Source organism: Condylura cristata, unplaced genomic scaffold (assembly GCF_000260355.1).
Source record: "Condylura cristata isolate star-nosed mole 26May11 unplaced genomic scaffold, ConCri1.0 scaffold00031, whole genome shotgun sequence".
NCBI classification, from domain to species: domain Eukaryota; kingdom Metazoa; phylum Chordata; class Mammalia; order Eulipotyphla; family Talpidae; genus Condylura; species Condylura cristata.
This window is the reverse complement of record NW_004567132.1, coordinates 7,384,927-7,407,760: the sequence shown is the minus strand read 5'-3', so window position 1 is coordinate 7,407,760 and position 22,834 is coordinate 7,384,927. Positions and strand designations below refer to the sequence as shown.

The 22,834-nt window shown below is 38.6% G+C and overlaps 1 protein-coding gene across 1 annotated transcript in view; it reads left to right on the top strand.

Annotated features, from left to right (window-relative positions):
• The window catches only part of USP34 (ubiquitin specific peptidase 34), a 216,771-nt gene that overhangs the window by 23,140 nt on the left and 170,797 nt on the right, over positions 1-22,834 (top strand). Inside the window, exon 2 of the mRNA XM_004691429.2 lies at positions 18,664-18,751. Coding sequence (XP_004691486.1) covers positions 18,664-18,751 — 88 coding nt within the window. The remainder of the gene's footprint in view (positions 1-18,663; positions 18,752-22,834) is intronic.

Below are 22,834 nucleotides of genomic sequence, written 5' to 3'. Positions count from 1 at the left end.
TAAACATGGGGGTGCAGGTATCTTTTTCAGTCAGTGTTTTGTGCTTTTGGGTAGATACTTAGGAGTGGGATTGCTGGGTCGTAGGGAAGCTCCATGTTTAGCAGTTTGAGGAACCTCCAAACAGTTTTCCATAGTGGTTGTACTAGTTTGCATTCCCACCAGCAGTGCAGGAGAGTTCCTTTTTCTCCACATCCTCACCAACATTTGTTGTTGCTCGTTGTTTGAAGATGTGCCATTCTCACTGGGGTGAGGTGGTATCTCATTGTGGTTTTAATTTGCATCTCCCTTATTACGAGTGATGTTGAACATTTTTTCATATGCTTGTTGGCCATCTGCATTTCCTCTTTGGAGAAGTGTCTTTTTAGCTCTTCTGCCCATTTTTTGATGGGGTTGTTTATTTTTGTTGAGTTTCATCAGTTCTCTGGATATTTTTGTGATCAGTCCTTTATCACTACTTTCGCGTGAGAAAATGTTTTCCCAATTAGTGGGCTGGCTGTCTGCTTTTTGTAATGTCTCTTTTGCTGTACAGAAGCTCTTTAACTTAATGTAGTCCCATCTATTTATCTTTGCCTTCACTATTGTGGCGTTGGGTGCTCTGTCTTTAAAGATGTCGCTGAAGTGTATGTCGTGTAGTGTTTGACCCATCTTTGCTTCTAGGTATTTTATGGTTTCCATTCTTATGTCTAGGTCTTTAATCCACTTCGAGTTGATTTCTGTGTATGGTGTGAGGTAGTGATCTTGTTTCTTTTCTTTTTTTTTTTTTTTGCATGTAGCTTCCCAGTTTTCCCAGCACCATTTGCTGAACAAATTTTCTTTGTTCCATTGTATCTTCTTTGCTCCTTTGTCAAAGATTAGCTGCCCATAAACCTGAGAGTTTATATCTGGGTTTTCTGTTAGAATCCATTGGTCTGTATGTCTGTTCTTGTTCCAGTACCATGCAGTTTGATTATGATGGCTTTGTAGTATAGTTTAAAGTTTGGGATTGTAATGCCTCCATTCTTGTTCTTTTTAGTCATGAGAGTTTTGGCTATTTGAGATCTTTTGTGGTTTTGTCTGAATCTCATCATTGTTTTTTCAATTTCTTTGAAGAATGTCATTGAGACTTTTATTGGGATGGTGTTATAGCTGTCTATCACTTTGGTAGGATGGCCATTTTGATGATGTTAATTCTCCCAATCCATGAGCAGGGCATGCCTTTCCATTTCATGGTGTCTTCTTGAATTTCTTTTAACAGTGTTTTGTAATTTTCTTTGTAAAAGTCTTTACCTCTTTTGTTAGGTTGACTCCCAGGTATTTGATTCTTTTTGTTTTAATTGTAAAGGGGATTTTTCTTTTTAAATTTCTGGCTTCTGATTGTGTGTGTGTGTGTGTGTGTGTGTGTGTGTGTGTGTGTGTGTGTAGGAAGGCCTCTAATTTTTGTGTGTTGATTTTATATCCTGCTACCTTACTAAACTGGTTGATGGTTTTGATTAGTTTCTCTGTGGAGTTTTTCGGGTTTTTCATGTACAATTTACATTACTATTAACAGTGCACCAGGGTTTTGTTTTCTTTATATCTTTGCTAACACTTGTTAATTTGCCTTTTTTTGATAATAGCCATTCTAACAGTGACTCATTGTAGTTTTGATTTGTATCTCCCTGCCTACTAGTGACTTTGAGTTTTTTCTCAAACGGTTGGCTTTGGTATGTCTTTGGATACATGTCTACTTAACTTAAAAATGAGCACATTTTTGGGCCCTCCCTGTTGGTGCAAGGGATTAAAGAGCAGAACTGCAGCATGTATTCCATTCCTGGCCAGGGAAGTGACCCACATGGTGCAGCAGACTTCCCCTGTCTCACCCACTGCTCCCCCTCATCACTGTATTTCTTTTTATTAAAAAGATTTTGTTTATGCATACAAGAACTGGGATACAGGCCTCCGGGGTGAGGGATAAGAGGAATCACCAGAGACAGTTGGGAGCAGAATAGGCAGATGTACTGAAATACACCGATGAAGGGAGTAATTGGTGGGTCAGGAGAGGTGTGCTGCACCATGTGGGTTGCTTCCCTGGCTGGGACTAAACCTAAGCTGCAGTGACTGTGGATTGCTTCATATGATTGTGTTTCAACTTTTTGTGCACCAGGGAGGGCCCTATGTTGTATGTTAACCATTTATGAGATATATGATGTGCAACTATTTTCTCACATTCCACTGATTTTTAGAAGCTTGATGTATTTCTACTTGTTTATTTTTGCTCGTTACTTGTGCTGTTGTGTCCCATCCAAAAAGTTAACCAAGGCCACTGTCGAGACATTTTTCCTGTGTTTTGGTTTCAGGGCTTACATTCTGGTATTTTAATTGAGTTAATTTTTATTTATGGTCTTAAGATTAACAGTCCAGTCCCATACTTTTGTGTGCTGATAGCCAATTTTTCCATCACTTGTATTTAAGAATGCTTTGTGAGTGTTGTTAGCTACCTTGTTAAATAATAGTTGGTCATATATGCATTAGTTTTTTACTGCCTTTTCTGATACTGACTGGTATGTATTTTTTTATGTGGGTATTGTGCGGTTTTGATTATTATGGCTTTTTTTTTTTTTAAGATTTATTTATTCATACAGAACTGGGGTACAGACCAGAGATGTGGAGGGGATTCACCAGAGACAGAGCAGGGAGCAGAACAGGCAGATTGACGAAATACACTGCTGAGGGGAGCAGTGAGTGGGTCAGGAGGGGTCTCCCGTGCCATGTAGATATCCTCCGGGGCAGGCGGGGATCGAACTCATGCAGAAGTGGCTTAAGCTTCTTAGTACTTGGCTTTAACATGCTGTGCCACCAGGGAGGGCCCTATTACATCTTTTAAATAGTGTTGTACCTCTAGCATTGTTTGCTGTTGTGCTTGTTTTGACTTTGATGTCTGTGTTTTTATAGAAATTTTAGGATTGCTTTTATTTCCTTGAAAAATTGATAATTGGAATTTTTCCCCCAAAGATTTATTTATGCATACAAGAATTGGGATACAGGCTAGAGGCTGTGAGAGTATTCACCAGAGGCAGAGTGGGGAGCAGAACTGGCAGATTGACTGAAATACACTGCTGATGGGTACAGTGGGCAAGGCATAAGTGTTCTGCTGTACCATGTGGGTCACTTCCCTGGTGGGGGATTGAACTTGTGTTGCAGTGGCTGTGGATAGCTTCACAGTGTCTTAACCTCTTGCACCACCAGAGAGGCCCCGCAAACAGTTTTATTCCTTTTCTTTTTCTTTTAAAGATTTATTATTTGTGCATACAGAACTGGGGTACAGGCCAGAGGCTCAGGGGTGGTGAGAGGCTTCACCAGAGACAGTGGGGAGCAGAACAGGCAGATCGACAGCAGAACAGGCAGATCGACGAAGTTCACTGCTGGGGGAGCAGCGGGTGGGTCAGGAGAGTTCTGCCACACCATGTGGTCACCTCCGGGGCAGGCAGGAATCGAACTCATGCGGAAGGCGGAAGCCTCTTTAGATTCTCAGTGCTGTGCTTTAACCTGCTGCGCCACCAGGGAGGGCCTTATTCCTTTTCTTTGTGGTCTGGCTGACTGCTGTTTTTCTTGCCTGATTGCTCTATGACTTTGAACACAATATTGAAAAGACATAGTTAGACTAAACACTCTTGTCTTGTTTCTGATCATAAGGAAAGACTTTCAACCTTTGGAATATGATGTTAGCTATGGTCTTATCATCAATTGTCTTTATTATGTTGGTGTATTTCTTTCTATACCCACTTTACTTGGAGTTCCTTACCATGTCAATATGTATGTTCAATCACCCTTTTATCTCAGGGGTAAATCCTAATAAAAACTGATAATGGTGTATGCTTCTTTTGACCTTGCCTTTTAATTTGGTTTTCTGGTATTTTTTTTTTAAGATTTATTTTTATTTATGCATATAAGAACTGGGGTGGTGTCCAGAGGTACAGGGGGTTTGAGGATTCACCAGAGACTGAGCGGGGAGCAGAAAATGCGTATCTTCAAAACACACTGCTGGGGGAAGTAGCAGGAGATGTAGGAGAGGTCTGAGGTCTGCTGTGCCATATGTAGATTATCTCCTTAGTTGGGGATTGAGCTCATGCCACAATGGCTATTGGTAGCTTGACAATTCTGAGACTAAGGCTTGTGCCATCAGGGAGGCCCTTTCTTTGATGGTATTTGTTGTGACTTTTTTCATCTATATTCTTTAGGGAATCAAGCTGTTGATGTTCTCTGTTGTATTTTTATTTCTTTCATTGATCTCTTAAACTTCAGAGCAGCTCCTGTTTGGTTTCTTGTTTCTACCTCTGCTGAAAATTTTCTTATTGTGTATTTTTTCTGATTTTATTGAAATACCTGGGTTTTATTGTAGCTTGCTCTGCACCTTCAAAGCACTCTTGAATCTTTAATTGAACCAATTACAGATTTAAAAAAAAATAATGGTTTATTTTTACATCATTTTGTGCATTTTTCCATCTCAGTTGTACTCTCCGTTGGTTTCCCATCACCAAATCACCCTGTGCCATCACCATAGTCCAGTGCATTTTCCTCCCCCCACTGTTTTTGATCCCATTCCCCACTTCACCCCCATAAAATGTCTCTGTTCTATAGCTGTTCATTATTATTATTTTCTCCCCTGGTGCATTATACTTCTGCTATGAGTGAAACATCTGGTATTTTTCCTTTTCTTTCTGGCTTATTTCACTAAGCCTTATCTTCTCCAGCTCCATCCATGTTGCTGCAAAAGGCATATGTTTCCTTTTTTTGGTTGCTGAATACTCCATTGTGTATATGTACCACATCTTTTTAATCCAGTCATCTACTTTTGGGCATTTGTGTTGTTTCCATGTCTTCTCAATTGTAAATAAATCAGCAGTGACTATGGGGGTGCAGGTGTCTTTTTGAATCAGTGTTTTTTGTGTCTTTTGGGTAGATACGTAGGAGTAGGATTGCTGGGTCATATGGAAGCTCCATGTTTAGCAATTTGAGAAACCTCCAAACAGTTTTCCATAGTGGTTGTACTAGTTTGCATTCCCACCAGTAGTGCAGGAGAGTTCCTTTTTCTCCACATCCTCGCCAACATTTGTTGTTGTTCATTGTTTAAAGATGTGCCATTCTCACTGAGGTGAGGTCATATGTCATTGTGGTTTTAATTTGCATCTCCCTTATTACAGGTGATGTTGAACCAATTTTTCATATGCTTGTTGGCCATCTGCATTTCCTCTTTGTAGAAGTGCCTTTTTAACTCTTGTGCCCATTTTCTAATGGGGTTGTTTATTTTTGTTGAGTTTCACCAGTCAGGCATTCCACTCTTCTCCCATTCTAGGCTCTCCCTCTTTTAATCTTTTTTTTTTTTCTTTTATTGAAGTAAAATTGTTTTACAGCACATCTCCACTTCTTTGAGGTTGATTACTGGGAAATTGTGTTCCTTTAGTGGTAAGGTTCCTTGATTTTTTTCATGTTCAAGTTATTGTTTTTGTTGCCAGCCTTTGCTGACTGGTTTCCTGATGAAACAATTATAGAATATGAGACGTTCTCAAACCTTTCAATGTGCCTGTTCCATGTTTCTTGTTCCCTTTTGGGGGCTGTAATCTTAAAATGTAAACCTCTCAATTTTGCAAAGCTGGGTTGAGTGCTTACCACATCCTGTGAGCTTTCCTTAAGGTTGTACTGAATTCTTAATTATGTGCTTTCTTTGAGTTCTGCAGAGGATTGCTTTTTGTGTGAATTGTGTGCGAAGTCTTGCTCTCCCTACCCTTAATGAACTGCACTAAGTGACCTAAATATTGGGTGGGGTGGGTGTGTGGATGAGGTACATGGAATATGGGGGTGCTTGTTTGGCATTTGCGGGGCTCCTTGAGTGACCCTCATTTTATGAGGTATCTCATGAGTGGAGTATTTTTTGTTGTTAGTAGATCAGTGTCCCTTTGAAGTCTGTTGAGAGCCCTGCCATTACCTGTCATTTAGTTATTGCAGCATCCTCTAATATTCTGGTGGAGTGAGAACGAAGTGAGTTTCTTTGGCAGTATCCTGAAGAATATGCTTATCAGACCTTCTCAATTTCCTCCTACCAGAAACCAGAGGACAAAGTCTTAGTACTGTACTGTACCCTTTTTTGGGGGTGGGGAGAGGATTGGCTTTGCAGGTAAAATGATTTTGTTGTTGTTATTCCCAGTGGGGTGATGGGACATGTCTGCTGGACCCCCAGACTCCCACAAAGGCACTTTTTTCCCTGGGTGAATGTCACTGTTGTTTGGCAGGGTGCTGGTAGAAGACTTCTTACTTTGCTGTTTTAATGACATCACTGTCCGCTGATTTGCTTTATGACACCCAAACTTGGATTCATCTTTTGTGTGACTTTATTATAATGGAGATAAAGTATGTACTAGTTGTAGCTGACATTTTCTCTCCCACTTAGCTTATGGTTGTAAGTAATTCATGCTGCTTATCAGAGAGTGTGTTGCCTGTTGCTTTTTAAAAATTTATTTGAAATTCTAAAAAAATATTTTTTTTCTTAGAATGTTTGCTTTCTTTTCTCATGTGTAGTCTCCATAGAATTTCTACCACTAGTTCACCTGTGCACCATCACTATAGCCCTTTTGCTCTTCCTGCCCTCGTTTTTGATCCCTCCTCCCCCACCCTTGCCCCTGCAGGATGTCTCTTGTTTATAGTTGTCTGTTTTTGTTTTGTTTTGTTGTTGTTAGTAGTAGTAGTAGTATTTTTTCCTTGATCCCCTATATTCTTCCTATAAATAATACCATCCAGTATTTTTTTTTTTTGACTTACTTCACTGAGCATAATCCCTTTAAGTTTCAGCTGTGTTGCTACCAGTGGCATTAATACATCTTTGTTGATTGCTGAATAGTATTCCATTGTCTGTTGCTTTTTATTGCTGAGTAGAAATCCATGTTAGAGTGACTATATAATTTTTCTTAAAGATTTATTTATGTACTCATACAGAACTGGGGTACGGTACACAGAGGTGCAGGGGCAGTGAGAGGATTCACCAAAAACAGAGTGGGCAGCAAAACAGGCCGACTGGCGAAGCACACTGCTGAGGGGAGCAGCAGGTGGGTCAGGAGAGGTCTGCTTGTGCCATGTGGTTCACCTTCGGGGCTGGGGTTCAAGCTCATGCTGAAGTGGCTTTAGCTTCTCAGTGCTGTGCTTTAGCCCGTTGTGCCATCAGGGAGGGCTCATCTTCTTCCCTACTTTTTTCCCTTGCTATTTGTTGAAGAAACAAGCCGCTCATTTGATATGATTCCATGTCTCATTTGTCCCATAGAGGGTTTCCAGTCTTTTGCTTATTGTATCCTTGTAGAAATATGTAGCATTTTTCTCTTCTTTTTCTATAACTTCAATACTGATTTTAGAATTTTAATAAAAAATATATATTATAATTGGCTAACTGTTACAGGGTGTGCTGTATTCTTCCATGGGAGCACATAATATGTTACTGTTTTTATAATAAAGTTACTGTCAGTAACTGTTGGTTAGGTTAGGTCTTTTATTTAATATGCTGTTGTAAAATGGTGGTGCTTTAATCCTTTCATTTTCATTATTAGCTGAACTATCTGTATAAGGAGAAACTCTTTTGTACCTGCTTACTTATTTTGAATTATTGTTAAAGAAGGCAGGATATGTCATATTCTTCCCCCCCCACATTCCTCCTTTATTCATAAGCTTTTGAGCAGTGATCTAAAATTTTAACATTTGATGGGTGAGCAAGTAGTGTTTTTTAGTACCATAAATTCATGTAATTAAACTTTTTATATTCCTTCATTTATCGTAGGTTTTCATGCATGTTAATAAAGAGCTCCCCTCCCCTCCACTTAATTTTCCTGATGTATAGCTTTTCATTGTCAAGATGTATTTAACTTGTCTTTTGGTAGACATTGAAGATTTTTCTGTTACTCTTGTTACCTTTTCTGCATTCTATTACTCTGAACCTTGGTGTTGAATATCTGTGAATGTTATTTTGGATGAGGAAAAGTGCTGCAAAAAAGATGCTAAAGAGTAATCACTCAGTTTTATATTTGTAATTTTTTAAAAGATTTATTTGTGCATACAGAATTGGGGTACAGGCCAGAGGTGCAGGAGCTGTGAGAGGATTGACCAGAGACAGAGTGGGGAGCAGAACAGGCAGATCGTTGAAGTACACTACTGAGGGGAGTAGCAGGCGGGCCAGGAGAGGTTTGCCACGCCATGTGGGTCACCTCCGGGGCAGGCAGGAATCAAACTCATGCAGAAGTAGCTTTAGCTTCTTAGTGCTGTGCTTTAACACACTGCACCACCAGGGAAGGCCCCTATATTTGTAATTTTTATAACTATCATCAGATTATTTTCACTAATGTGAATGTGCCTGGTTTTGGTTGAATTTGCCAAATAGTAGGTGTTTTGGTATATTTGAATCACACATGTATCCTTTTTTTGGCTTGATTTCAAAAAACTATTTTTTTTTCCTGATCACTTTTAGCCCAGAGAGAGTACTTGTTACAAAGACTTTATTTATGCATCACAAGAATTGGGATGCAGGCCAGAAGTGCAGTGGGAGAGAAGAGAGTGGGGAGCTGAACAGGAAAATGTACTGAAATACACTGCTGAGGGGTGCAACAGGTAGGACAGGAGAGGTCTACTGGGCCATGTGTGTCAGCACCTCCCTGGTGGACACGAGATTGATTGAACTTGTGTTTCAGTGGCTGGAGATAGCATTTGATAGCACTGTCTTTAAATTCCTGAGCTACCAAGGAGGTCCCCCACTAGTGTGTTGCTTTTTGAGTTTGTTTTTTGCTATCAGTAATTGAGGTTTTCTTATATACGATCAGGTGAAACAGATCATATATATTTTTTGGGCCATTCTTGGGCCTCCCTATTGGTTTAAGGATTAAATCTCAGCACTATCACTGCAGTGACTCACACCAAAGACCTGAGGCCTAGCTAACCCACTTTTGGTGTTCTGCGTTTAGATTATTCTGCACATTCTCTTAAGTGCTCAAACTTCAACAACAGAAACCTGGAATAGAAATAAATGATAGTTCACTGCTTTCATTTCTTTTTAAATGCAGGACTCCAGTCAGTGGCCTTAGCCATAATAAAATATCCTATGCTAAAGAAAGCCTGGTTTAATAGATTTAAAAATCAAGCTTTAGTTTTTTTTGTTTAATATTTGTTTATGCATACAGTACTGGGGTACAGGCCAGAGGTGCAGGGGCGGTGAGAGGATTCACCAGAGGCAGAGCGGGAAGCAGACAAGGCAGATGAGAGAAGTACACTGATGAGGGGCACAGTGGGGAGAGACAGGAGAGGTCTGCAGTGCCATGTGGGTCAGCTCCAGGGTGGATAGTGAACCCATGGAAGCAGGAAGCAGCTGCAGCAAGCTTCACAGTGCTACACTTTAACCTGCTGAGCCCCCAGGGAGCGCCAGCTTTATTTAGTCTTTAAAAGGTTACTTTTTTTAACCTTTTATTTATTTATTTAGTTTAGTTTATTTTTACATCATTTTGTGCCCTTTTCCATCTCAGTTGTAATCCCCTTAGGCTTCCCACCAATTCATCGGTGTACCATCACCATAGTCCACTGTACTCCTCCCCCTTTCCCATTCCCTACTCCACCCTCTTAAAATGTCTCTAGTATATAGTTGTTCATTATTATTATTATTTTCTCGCCTGGTCCTTTATACTTCTGTTATGAGTGAAACCATCTGGTATTTTTTCTTTCTGGCTTATTATCACTAAGCATGATCCTTTCCAGCTCCATCCATGTTGCTGCAAAAGGCATGTATTTTTTTTTTGGCTGCTGAGTAATATTCCATTGTGTATATGTAGTACCACATTCTTTTTTTTTTTTTTTTTGTGAAGATTTATTTATTTGTACATACAGAACTGGGGTACAGGCCAGAGGTGCAGGGGCGGTGAGAAGATTCAGCAGAGACAGAGTGGGGAGCAGAACAGGCAGATCAACGAAGTACACTGCTGAGGGGAGCAGCGGGCAGGTCAGGAGAGGTCTGCCACGCCATGTGGTCACCTCAGGGGCAGGCGGGAATCGAACTCATGTGGAAGTGACTTTAGCTTCTCAGTGCCCTGCTTTAACCCGCTGCGCCACCAGGGAGGGCCCCCCCCCCACCGTTTTTGATCCCATTCTGCACTCCACCCTCATAAAATGTCTCTGGTATATGACATTTCATTATTATTATTTTCTCTTCTGGTCCGTTATACTCCTGCTATAAGTGAAGTCATCTGGTTATTTTTCCTTTTCTTTCTGGCTTATCTCACTAAGCATGATCATTTCCAGCTCCATCCAAGTTGCTGCAAAAGACATGTGGTTTTTGTTGTTGTTGTTGTTGCTGAGTAATATTCCATTTTGTAATGTACCACATCTTTTTAATCCAGTCATCTACTTTTGGGCATTTGGGCTGCTTGCATGTTTTTCCAGTTGTAAATAAAGCAGCAATAAACATGGGGGTGCAGGTATCTTTTTGAATCAGTGTTTTTGTATCTTTAAAAAAGGTTACTTTTAAAACTCTTGTTTTAAAACTAAAGAATTTTAAAAGAGTTCCTTGTATACTCTAGGAACTACTCAAGCCAGGGATAGTGTATAGTACTTGTCTCTGAAGGTTTTTGTACTTATTTGAGCCATTTCACTAACCTGAGTTGACTTCATTGACTAAATTTCCTACTGACCACGGTTCTCTGTAGGACCTATCTTGTTCCTGTTCTTTGGACACTGCTGAAATTTCAGGTTTTTTTTTGTTTTTGTTTTTTTAAACTGGCTTCTAATAGTTAAAGGCAAAGGCCAGGGATTCACTTGACTTTCCCTTTATATCTTTATATAAGATTGTTTTGGCACCTTTGACCTGAAGAATTTTTGCTTCTGATAAGTTGTTAGAGTATCTATGATAATGCTTATCGCTGTTCTTGGTGTAAAATTTACATCACAGCTATCAGTTAGACCCTTGGGTAATATATCCTGTCCATTTGTTTTCACCTGAGGATTGTGCTTGCTGTTACACCATCCACTTCTTTATTTCTTTGTTTTTTAATTTATTAATGCATACAGAACTAGGGTATAGGCCAGAGGTGCAGAGCTGGTGAGAGGATTCACCAGAGACAGAATGGGGAGCAGAACAGGTAGACTGACAAAAGTACACTGCTGAGGGGAGCATTGGGCGAGACATGCCATGTGGGTCACCTCCAGGGATTGCTCCAGTGCTGCACTTTAACCACTTGTGCTACCAGGGAGGGCCCTTCAAAAAAAAAAGCAAAAAAAAAAAAAATTTATTTATACATACTAGAGCTGGAGTACAGTCCTGAAGTGTGTGGGGGTGACAGTATCCATCAGAGCAGAACAGGGTGGAGGAACTGAAGTAATTGCTAAGGGCAGCACTGGGCAGGTCAGGAAAGGTGTGCCATGCCATGTAGGTCAGCTCCCTGGCTGGGATATTTAATTTGAGCAGTAGTGGCTGGCCATAGCTTGATAGTACAGAGACATTAACCCATATGCCATCATGAGGGCCATTTTGCTTTTCTGTTTTTTAAAAAAAAAGATTTAAGCATACAGAATTGGGGTACAGGCCAGAGGTGCAGGGGCTGGAGAGAAATCAGCACAAAAAGAGTAGGGAACAGAACAAGCAGATGACAAAATGTATTGAAGGGGAGAGCAGGCAGGTCACCTCCAGGGCGGGGGATTGAACTCACACTGAAGCAGCGTTGGCCAGCTTATCCAACCTCCTGTGCCTCTGGTGAGGGCCCTCCCTTTTGCTTTTTTTGGTGTGAAATTTTTACAGTTTTCTGTAGAGAAGTTAATGTCATCTGTGAACAGAAGTCATTATTTCCTTTCCAATTTCTCCTTCTCATCTAATTGCTATGGCTAGATCATCCAATATTACTTTAATCAGTGGATATATTTGTTGTCAGTTTGGAGAACTCTGGTTTGTTTGACCCTGATAAGATGTCTTTCTCTTATTTTTCTAATTATTGGTGGAAATAATGGAATCAGTTGGAAAATTTGTGTTGGTGAACATTTAGGTGGGCCTGTATTGGAGATGGATGTCTGACTACATTTGCTCCATGCCCCCCCCCCCCCCCCCAGAATGTATGCCATTTGTAGTTTGTTTTAGGGAAGGGATAGGGTTGCAGCCATTCTGTTGCCTCTTTTCATGCAGGGAAAGGAAAACCAGGATTGCATTGTATTCTCTTCTTGCTGAAATCATATAAACCAAGAGCTTGATTTTAGTGGTTGCCTTTTTAGCCCCCATTTATCTTAATCTGTCACGGTTGCTAGGTTTTGTTGTCATAATCTTTTCCCTGATGAGCAGTTGTGTCTTTGGTTTTCAGGGACTGAGGCGCTATTACCTTGTTACTCATTTGTTTGGTCTATAATTTTGTCTATGCCTTTTCTTTCTTTACCTAGCCAAGGTAATTTTTTTCTTTTTAACCCCTCTTATATCATTAGTACTTTAGAGAAGAATCTTCCAAACTGCTACTTGAGACTACTAGCCTTTCTGAAGGGGTAGTGTGCCAATAAGCCTCAATATTTATTATTTGTTAAATAAAACAAAAAACTCATTAATGTAATTACTAAATAGAATGTTAATATAATGGAACATCTTTATTGGTTCACATGAAATTTTGCATTAATGTTTTACAGTGATCCAGACAAGCTTTCTTGTGATTCCCACTATATGAAGAACAGTAGCTGACTATCCTCAGAAGTGCCTTTTTGTGTATCAATTTAATGCCTTCAAGGACAGCTACATTTTCTACTTTGTAAAGCTGTGTGAGAAGATGAAAACTCATTAAAATGGTGGACTAATGAGAATGGTTATATATCATATTTAATTTTGGGGAACTTATGTTTATTAGACTTTGAATACCCTTAGGCCTTCATGTCAAAAGAGGAAGAATGACCCTCATGGTTTAAAACCAGGAAAGGTTTTCATTGGCACTGGTTAGATGTAAATAGTAACACATATAGCTGTGTTAATATTTTTAATTTGAATCACAGTTGTTAATGATTTTGTTAATGTATTGGAGATAAAGTTTCATATGTTTTGAGTAGTTTGTTTCAGCCTTATTCTTCAGTGCAAGGTTCTGTACCACATTAAGTTTCTTAGGAATGCATATGTGACTTTATAGCATATACCTGTACAGAGCTTATTGCATGTTTTCAGTATAATGCTTTTACATGTTTTCAACATAATACACCTGACTTTGAGTTGCCTCATTTTCCAACAATCTCATCTTTCTGGTTTAAGATATTTAGGACTCTTTAAACTCTATGTAAATAAAGTGTAAATTACATGTTTCGTCTCCTCACCTTGGAATTATCTTACCTGAAAAAATTTATTCACCTTTTCCTATCTGAACTGGTATTCTTGGCTTGTAGTCACAGTAGATTATTTAAGGATCTCCCTTCACATTACCCTGATGATATTCTTTGAACATCAGGTTTTTTTTAAAAAGGTTTTTATTGATTTATGCATACAAATACTGGGGTATAGGCCAGAGGTGTGGAGGGGTGAGAGGATGCATCAGAGATGGTGTGGGGAGCAGATCAGGCAGATGTATGGAATACACTGCGAGTAGAGTAGCTGGTGGGCAAGACAGAAGAGGTCTGCTATGCCATGTGTTAGCATCAGAGATGGTGTGGGGCGCAGATCAGGCAGATGTATGAAATACACTGCGAGTAGAGTAGCTGGTGGGCAAGACAGAAGAGGTCTGCTATGCCATGTGTTAGCTCCCTGGCCTGGGATGGAACTGGTGCTGCAGTGGCTAGCGATAGCTTGATAGCACTGTCTTTAATCCTGCACCGCTGTGGGGGGGGGGGGGCCTCAAACATGAACTTCTTTACTTAGAATGCTTTAATCTTTCTCATTTTAATGTCTGAATTTTTAACATTCTAGTCTTATATCACCTCCTTAGAGGTGATCTTTCGGACTCCTGTTCTTAGGTGGGTTATGCAAATTATTTGCTGCCAATAATGTGCTTTTTTTCCTTGTTTGTGACAATGTGTACAGTACTTTTATTTACCGTTTTGATCTTTATTACTAGACTTGTTTTCTATGAGGTGGGGACCTTCTTTGTTCATTAAACATTATAGCTAGTATTTAACATATAGAGTGCTTAACAAGTAATAAATGAATGCTTCTAGACACAGTGAACATTTTAGTACTGTGAGTTACTTATTGGGTGTTACTTATCTAGCATGGAGTTGAACTAGACTCAGATAACTAGTCTGGACAGCTATTTTTGTAACATGCCATTTGTTTATATATTGTTTATGGATGCTTTTAAAATGCAGCACAGTTGCCTTGCTATATCAAGACAGTATGGACTGCAAAGCTTTAACATACTGACTTTCTGATCCTTTGTAGAAAAGTTCGCTGAATCTATCTTGTATAATCATTTTGCATTAGAAGACTAATTTGGACCATTAATCAAACTATTCACTTGCAGTTTTACTTAGGAGTAATTCTAGCTTCCTTTTATAGTATTACATATTGTTTGTGGTGCCAGTGAGTCAGTCATGGTCTTTAGGGAATTGAACAGAAGAAATTATGCAGCAGTGAAAGGTTTAAAGATCAAAAAGGAGGTGGCTCTGTCACCCAGTGACTGTTATATTGGACTTCTGAAGAAGCTAGGTGATGAGGGAATGGTAACTGCAGGATATACCCATTTTACCTTAAGATTCCATGGGGTACATGAAATGAGATTATCAAAATCTAGTAACCTAAAGGTGGGTCCTTTGAATCAGCAAAAAAGGGTGCTGCCTGGTATCTCTGGAAAAGGTACTGTGAGAATGGTTCTTGGAAGTTGGAGACTGGAATCAGAGTACTGCTCATAATACTGAATGATGGTTTCTTAAACAGCAAGCTAACAAATCACTAGCTTCTTGTCTTCTAATCTTGTAGTACCATGTAGGTAGTAGAGGAAGCTTAATAAGAAGCTCACTAGAAATAAAAATGTACTTCACAGGTTGCAGCATCATGAAGCATATGAGGGTAGATTCGGAATGTTGACAATACTAGAATAATTGGCAAATTGTTCTTTCAAAATTACATATATTAAAAATCTTCTCTAGGCCCTCCCTGGTGGCACAGCGGGTTAAAGCACAGCTCTAAGAAGCTAAAGCCACTTCAGCGTGAGTTCAATCCCCGCCCCAGAGGTGACCCACATGATGTGACAGATTTCTCCTGACCTGCCCGCTGTTCCCCTCAGCAGTGTACTTCATCAGCTGGCCTGTTCTGCTCCCCATTCTGAATCTGGTGAATCCTCTCACCGCGCCTGCACCTCTGGCCTGTATCCCAGTTCCGTATGCATAAATAAATCTTTTCAAAAACCTTATTTGAGGTAACATTGTTTATGTCATTGTATATGATCCATAGGAATCAGTTCACGGTCCCTCAGGTGTGCAACACCATACCCCATTCACTCCAGAGCATCTGTATGCCTTTATTATTTTTATTGTTAAGATTTATTTATTCAGGGGAGCAGTGGGCAGGTTAGGAGATGTCTGGTGCGCCATGTAGATCACCTCTGGGGCAGGTGGGGATTGAACTCATTGAAGTGGCTTTAGCTTCCCAGTGCTGTGCATTAACCCGCTGTGCCACCAGGGAGGGCCTGTATGCCTTTTATTTATTCTTTTTAATATTTATTTATTTATTCATATAGAACTGGGGTACAGACCAGAGATGCGAAGGGTGAGACAGAGTACCTTTTCTCACAGTACCTTTTCCAGAGACAGAGCTGGGAGCAGAACAGGCATATCAACGAAGTACACTGCTGAGGAGAGCAGCGGGCGGGTCAGGAGAGGTCTGCCTTGCCATGTGGATCTCCTCCGGGGCAGGTGGGAATTGAACTCATGCAGAAGTGGCTTAAGCTTCTTAGTGCTGTGCTTTAACCTGCTGCGCCACAAGGGAGGGCCCCTGTAGGCCTTTTTTTAAAAAAGATTTTTTATGCATATTGAGGTAGAGCTAGAGGTGTGGGGGTGGAGGTTGAGAAGATTCACTGGGGACAGAGTGGGGAACAGGCATATCAACTGAAATATACTACTGAGGGAGCAGTGGGTGGGTCAGGAGAGGTCTGCTCATGTGGGTCACCTCCCTGGCCAAAGTTCAGCTCTGCTGCAGTGGCTGCAGATAGCTTCATGGTGCTGTGCTTTAACCCTTTGCCCCACCAGAGAGAGTCCCTTTATAGGCCTTAATTGTGTACTTTTGGGTGCCTCTGCAGTTAGTTTCTATCCCCATTCCAGTGGCCTCAAGTTTGGAGTCTAGACCTTGTTTTGGTTTAGGTATGTCAGTTCCTTTGTTTTGGTTTCTCTATACGAATGAAGTCATCCTACATTTGTCTTTCTCCTTCTGGTTCATTTCATGTAGTATAATCCCCTACAATTCCTACCATGTGGTTACAGATAGCAGGAATTCTTTTTTTTTTTTTTTTGATAGCTTAAAAGTATTCCACTGTACATATACCACATCATTTTTTTTTTTTAAAGACTTATTTTTTGTGTTTATTTTCAGCTGGAATGTAGGCCAGAGGTGCCAGGGATAAGAGGACTAACCAGAGACAAGAGTGGGGAGTATAACAAGTAGATTGACTGAAATATCTGCTGAGGTGTGCAACAGGGGAGACAGGAGAGGTCTTCTGCACCATGTGGGTCAGTTCCCTGGCTGGGGCTCCAGCTCATGCTATAGTGGATGCCTGTGGCTTCATAGTGCTGAGAATTAACCTCTTGCACCACCAGGAAGTCCCCATCTTCTTAATACAGTTGCCTGTCATTGGGAACTTAGGTTGTTTCCATAACTTGGCTATTGTCAATAGCAATGTAATGAACACGAAAGTATATATATCCCTTCAAATTAGTATTTTTGTGTTCTTTGAATAAATGCCAAGAAGGTAAGTTACTGGGTCATATTTTTAATAGTTTGAGAAATCTCCATACTGTTTTCCATAGAGTATGGTGTAACTTCTCAGAAACAGTGCTTGAATGTTCCTTTTTCTCCATATCTGTGCCAACATTTGTCCTTTACTTTGTTTTTTTTTTTATTTCATTGTGGTTTTGATTTTTATTTTCCTGATAAAGTGATATTGAACATCTTTCATGTGCCCTATAGACCATTTGTATGTCATCTTTGGAGAAATGTCTGTTTAGCTCTTCTGCCCATTTTTTCAGTTGGGTTCTTGATTGTCTTTTTATTGTATTTTATGAGTTCTTTGTAGGCCCCCTTGTCAGGTGCATGATGTGCAAATACATTCTCCCATTCAGTATTCATTTTTTTGTTGTTGTTCTACTTAAATTGTTTCTTTTGTTTTACAGAAACTTTTTAATTTTATATAGTCCTATTTTTTTCCCCTTGCTATTGGAATCAAATCCTCAAAGACATCAATGTAAAGCCAGTGTTGGAGAGTGTTTTGCCTATGCCAGAATTTAGTTAATTCTGGTCTTATATGTAAGTCTTATACCCATTTTGAGTTGAATTTTGAGTATGGTTTGAGACAGTTGTTTTATTTTTCTGCATTTGGTCATTCAGTTTTCCCAGTATGGTTTGTTGACGAGACTTTTCCTTTCTAATGTGTATATGTTTGGTTTGTTTGTTATAGATAAACTTTCCATGTAAGTGTGAATTTATTTCTGGCTCTAAATCCTGTTTTATTAGCCATTGTTTGTGTCCCATTATCATACACCATTGATTACTGTGGCCTTGATTTGCTTTGATTATTTGGAACTATATAAACTCCAGTAATGTTTGCTCTATTTCTTTGAAGATGTCCTTTGGAATCTTGATAGGGATTGCATTGAATCTGCAAAATTGCTTTAAATAAGAAAAACATTTTTATGTTAATGCTTCCAGTCCATGAGCATAGAATATCTTTCTATTTCCATGTGTTCTATATCTTTTAGCATTAGTCTTTGTTTTGAATAGGTCTTCACCTTCTTTAAGTTTCTCCTTAGGTGTGTAATACTTTTTCGATGCTAATGTTAAGTGGGATTATTTTCTTGATTTCTCTGTCTTCTCACTTGTTATTTTGCATATAGAAATGGGACAGACTTTTGTTAGATTGTTAATATGTTGAATTACATTGATGGCTTTTGCGTATGTTGTACCATCCTTGTGTCCCAGGAATAAATCCCACTTAATGATCCTTTTAATTGTTGAGGTATGTAGTGTTAGGATTTTTACATCTGTTCACCAGGTTCATTGGTCTGTAGTTTGCTTTTTCTGTGTGACACTCTTTCTTTTGATATGAGACTGTTGGTGTCATAGAATATTTGGGGCATTCTATCTTCCTTAGTTTCGGGGAAGAGTTTGAGCAGGATAGGTATTAATTTGTATTTGAAGGTTAATGGTCCTAGGCTTTTGACTTATGGGCATTTTTTGATTACTGTTTTCAATTTTTTTGCTTGTATAATCAAACTGTTTAGGCTTTTTATTTCTTCCTGATTCAGGAAGAATTTGCTTGCACGGCTGTATGCTTTTAAGAATTTTTTATTTCTGCCAGATTAAAAATATTTTCTAAGCTCAAATAAGTCATTAATTAAACCAATATTTTATTTTCCTTTGTGAAATCAATAAAATCTTATCTGAATATTTGTATTTCAAAATGAGGTTTTTGGTTTAAAGTATTGGCTCAGCATTATTTATTCATTTTATAAAATTTTATTTTTTTTCCTACTTTATTTCAGTATCAGATATAGAAGGTGGTGATGGACTGCAGCTCAGGAAGGAACATACTCTCAAAATATTTGCTTATATCAATTCCTGGACACAGAGGTATGCATCTTTAAGTATTTTGAAGACTAACCTTGTGAGCTACATTTTAAATTGGCATTGTTTATTAACAGATTTTCTGTTTCAGGATGGAGAGTATTGACTCTTTGTCACTGTGGATAGTTGATCAGTGTTTATTGAATCATCTTTTCTGGGGGCTGTTAATTGTTTTGTTTTTGAAACATGAGAATAAAATTTCATTTTTTAACTTCACCTTTATTGTTTAGGAACATAGGATGATGAAATTCTATAGTTAGAGTAATTGTAATTCTGAAAAATAATTATTTTAAAAGGTTAAAGAAATTTTATGGCATAGCTAGTAATTATAATAAAGTTAACCTTTTAACAGAAAGCAGTATGCAGTAGAGGTCACTTTGACCCAACTGGAAGCCCTTTTCCATGTGTATATTAGACCAGCTTTGAAATAATACATGTATTGAGAATATAAAGAATGAAACTTTAGGGGAACATGATCATTAATATAACTAAGGTTTCCAAAAGGATTTGTAAATTTCTCTTTCCCAAGTTGATTTTAGCTGGTCATGGCTAAAATTTCTTTTTACTTTAACCCTATCCAGTTTAAAATTCTTAGTCCTTCTAAAGTTTTGGTGGGTAAAGTTTATTGAAGCATTGTGTGAAATGATCAATGAGAATGTTTAATGTAGTGATACATAAATCAGTGTTGTAAGGCACACAGTCTTGTTAGATCGTAGAGTTAATCAGTTTAGTTGAAGGTCACATTATCACTTGCACTACAGAAATAACTTTTATTTTCCTCCATCATCTTCTGGGTAAAAGTAGAACATATATATGTATGTTCCTATTTTTAAAAAAGACTTTAGCTATTTAAAATAATGTGCCATATTGATATCAAAGAGACCTGTCAGATCTCTTTTGACCAAGTTTAGTAGTGGTTGCTGGATATGTAACTGGATATTTTGTAATATTGAGTTTATGATGTAAAATTAATGTCAGTGATCTAAATGATTTGCTGATAAATATTGCACTTAAACCAATTAAAATTTATGTATTGTAACTACAGTTAGTATCTAGGACAAAGCTAATTCTGATTTCAGGATTTATGTATGTGGCACTCAGTTAAAATGAAATCTTGAAATGCTTACCTAATGTCTTAACACTGATTGTTATTGGAGCTAGGTGGGAATTAGATTTTTCCCAATCCTAGCCTACCTTTATACTTTTAATCCTGTATCAGGAATTTTTTTTAAATTTATTTTTAAGCAATTGTTTACTATATAAGAATGCTAAACACATACAAAATATGGCAGAATATAAGGACTCTGGAGAGCCCAAGCTCCTCTGTCACCGTCAGTTCATGGCCCTCACCCATAAGTCTCCCTTCCTAATGCTTCTCGGCCAACCTCATTTTGCTTATCCCTATTCTAATGACTCTCTAAGAGGTTTGTTTTAATCAGGCAACATTTTAAGGGTGGTAACAGTGAAGTTAATTTTAGTTGTTTTATTTTATTTTATTTTATAAGTTTATTTTTACATCATTTTGTACATTTTTTTTTTCCATCTCAGTTGTAATCCCCGCGGGTTTCCCATCACCAAGTCACCCGTGTGCCATCACCATAATCCCATGCACTTCCCTCCACACCCCCCCACCCCTGTTTTTGATCCCATTCCCCACTCCACCCCCGCAAAATGTCTCTGGTATACGGTTGTTCATTATTTTTGTTATTTTCTCTCCTGGTCCATTATACTCCTGTATAAGAAATTTTTAATCTTGAGTTTGTGGATGGGAATGAATTATAAATGAAATTTAGATAGTTTTAGGTTTCATCAGAAAGTTTAAATGATTTTGCCCCAAAACTCTGGAGACCCTCTGCCTCTATTTACATCTCCAAAATGTGGTTTTAGGAGTGTGATGCTGGAGCCATGTTTATGTGAGTTCCAGTTATACTTAATTACATGCGTACTAGATGACTATGACAAATAAATTTGTATAAGGTCTCACTTACTCTCTGGTGAAGCTAATAAACAAAGAACATGGCACAACATTGTGAAAAAGCTTCATAAACAACTATTTTAATTAAAATTGTTAAACTTTATTTTAGAAGATGAAATAGAGGGTCCTCCCTCGTAGCACAATGGGTTATGTAGCACAGCACATGAAACTTCGCAGAGGCTGCAGCCTGAGTTTGATCTCCAGCCAGGGAGTTGACCCACATGGCGCTACAGCAGACCTCTTCTGTTAAACCTGCTGCTTTCCTCAGCAGTGTATTTCAGTAGATCTGTCCGCTTTGCTCCCACCTTTGTCTCTGGTGAAGTCTCTCACTCCTTGCACCTCCCTCCTGTATCCCAGTTCTTGTATGCATAAACAAATATTTTTTTAAAGATTTATTTTTGCATACAGAACTGGGGTACAGGCCAGATGTACAGAGACAGTGAAAGGATTCACCAGAGAAAGTGTGACCAGAGGCAGATTGACGAAGTACACTGCTGAGGGGAGCAGCAGGTGAGACAGGAAAAGTCTACTTATGCCATGTGGGTCACTTCCTTGACTGGGGATTAAACTTGTGCTGAAGAGGTTTTGGCTAGCTTCACAGTGCTGTGCTTTAACAAACCATTATGTTGCATCACCGAGCCGGGGGGGGGCTCTCTTAAAAAGAAAAGAAAGAAGTACGAATTAATGGTACATAAAGTAAAGCTTAGAAAACACAGTTTGTAACATTTATAATTTTATTCACATATTGATAGGTATTTTAGCTGGTGGTTATAAAAGTAGAATGTAGCACTCTGCTTGGGTGATAGAGAGTTTTCCGACTGGTAATATAAGGGAAGTACTGAGAAGAAAATAAGAACTGAAATAGCAGGAGGGTATGTATGATATTGATGTATAGGCACATCTATATATCATGTATAGATAGGCCAAATGATAGGAAAAGACCTATAATAAAATCTTTTGTCTTACTTCCTCAGCCCAATTCCGTTTTCAGCTCTTTCAGTTATTGGTTTTGATATTAACCTGTATTTTGAAATACTATATTGCTATTGTTTCATTATTAATTTCAGGAGTAGTCTGAATCTGTTTCTGATCTTTGATTTCAGTGTTTACTCCCTGCTTTTAATTTTGTTTACCAGTTTTTCAAGTAGTTCTAAAACTGAAAATACTGCTCAGTGATGAGCTAAAAAAGGTTCTGTGGGTCTTTTTTTCTGTTTTAATCTTAAAAGATATAAATCCTTAACTTTTGTTACCTTTGTAGTTTCTTGGAGTTTACTACCCTGCCTTTGATTTGACTGATTTTCGGGATGTGGATCACTAATTCTTTACAAACTTTTCAACCTTTCTTACAGTACTAGTTTTTATATTTTTATTCATAATTAGGTGATTAAATCTTCTCCCCTAATTTCCTTTGGCATTGCCTATCTGTATTGAATTCTCACTAGGATAACTAGGGTTACTAAACAGTTATCTTCTCTTCAAATCATCCTTGAATTTTCTTTTGCTTTGCCTTTTTTTTTTAAAGATTATTTATGCATATAGAACTGGGATATAGGCCAGAGGTGCAGGGGTGGTGAGAGGATTCACTAGAGACTAGAGAGGGGAGAATAGCAGGCAGATTGATGAAGTACACTGTTGAGGGGAGCAGCAGGTGGGTTAGGAGAGGTCTGCCTGTGCCATGTGGGTCACCTCTGGGACCGGGGATCAAACTCACACTGAAGCAGTGCTGTGTCCTTAACCTGTTGTGCCACCAGGAAGGGCCTCTTTGGAACTTTAAATCAGAATTTTACCTTTTTGGTTGATGATTTTACTTTGTTTTTCTTCTATCTTTGTCTATTCTTTCAGGGGGCATTCCTCTCTTACCTTCTGGACATTTTAATGAATTTTATGAATTATAATTTTAATTGGTTTTAAAATTGTTACTGATAACATGTATGAAAGCTATTTGACATACATTTGCACAACTTTTATTAAAGAGCTATTTTATAATGTTTTAAAATTTTATAACAGTTTATTTTTACATCATTTTGTAAATTTTTTTTTCCATCTCAGTTGTAATCCCCACGGGTTTCTTATCACCATGTCACCTGTGTGCCATCACCAAAATCCCATGCACA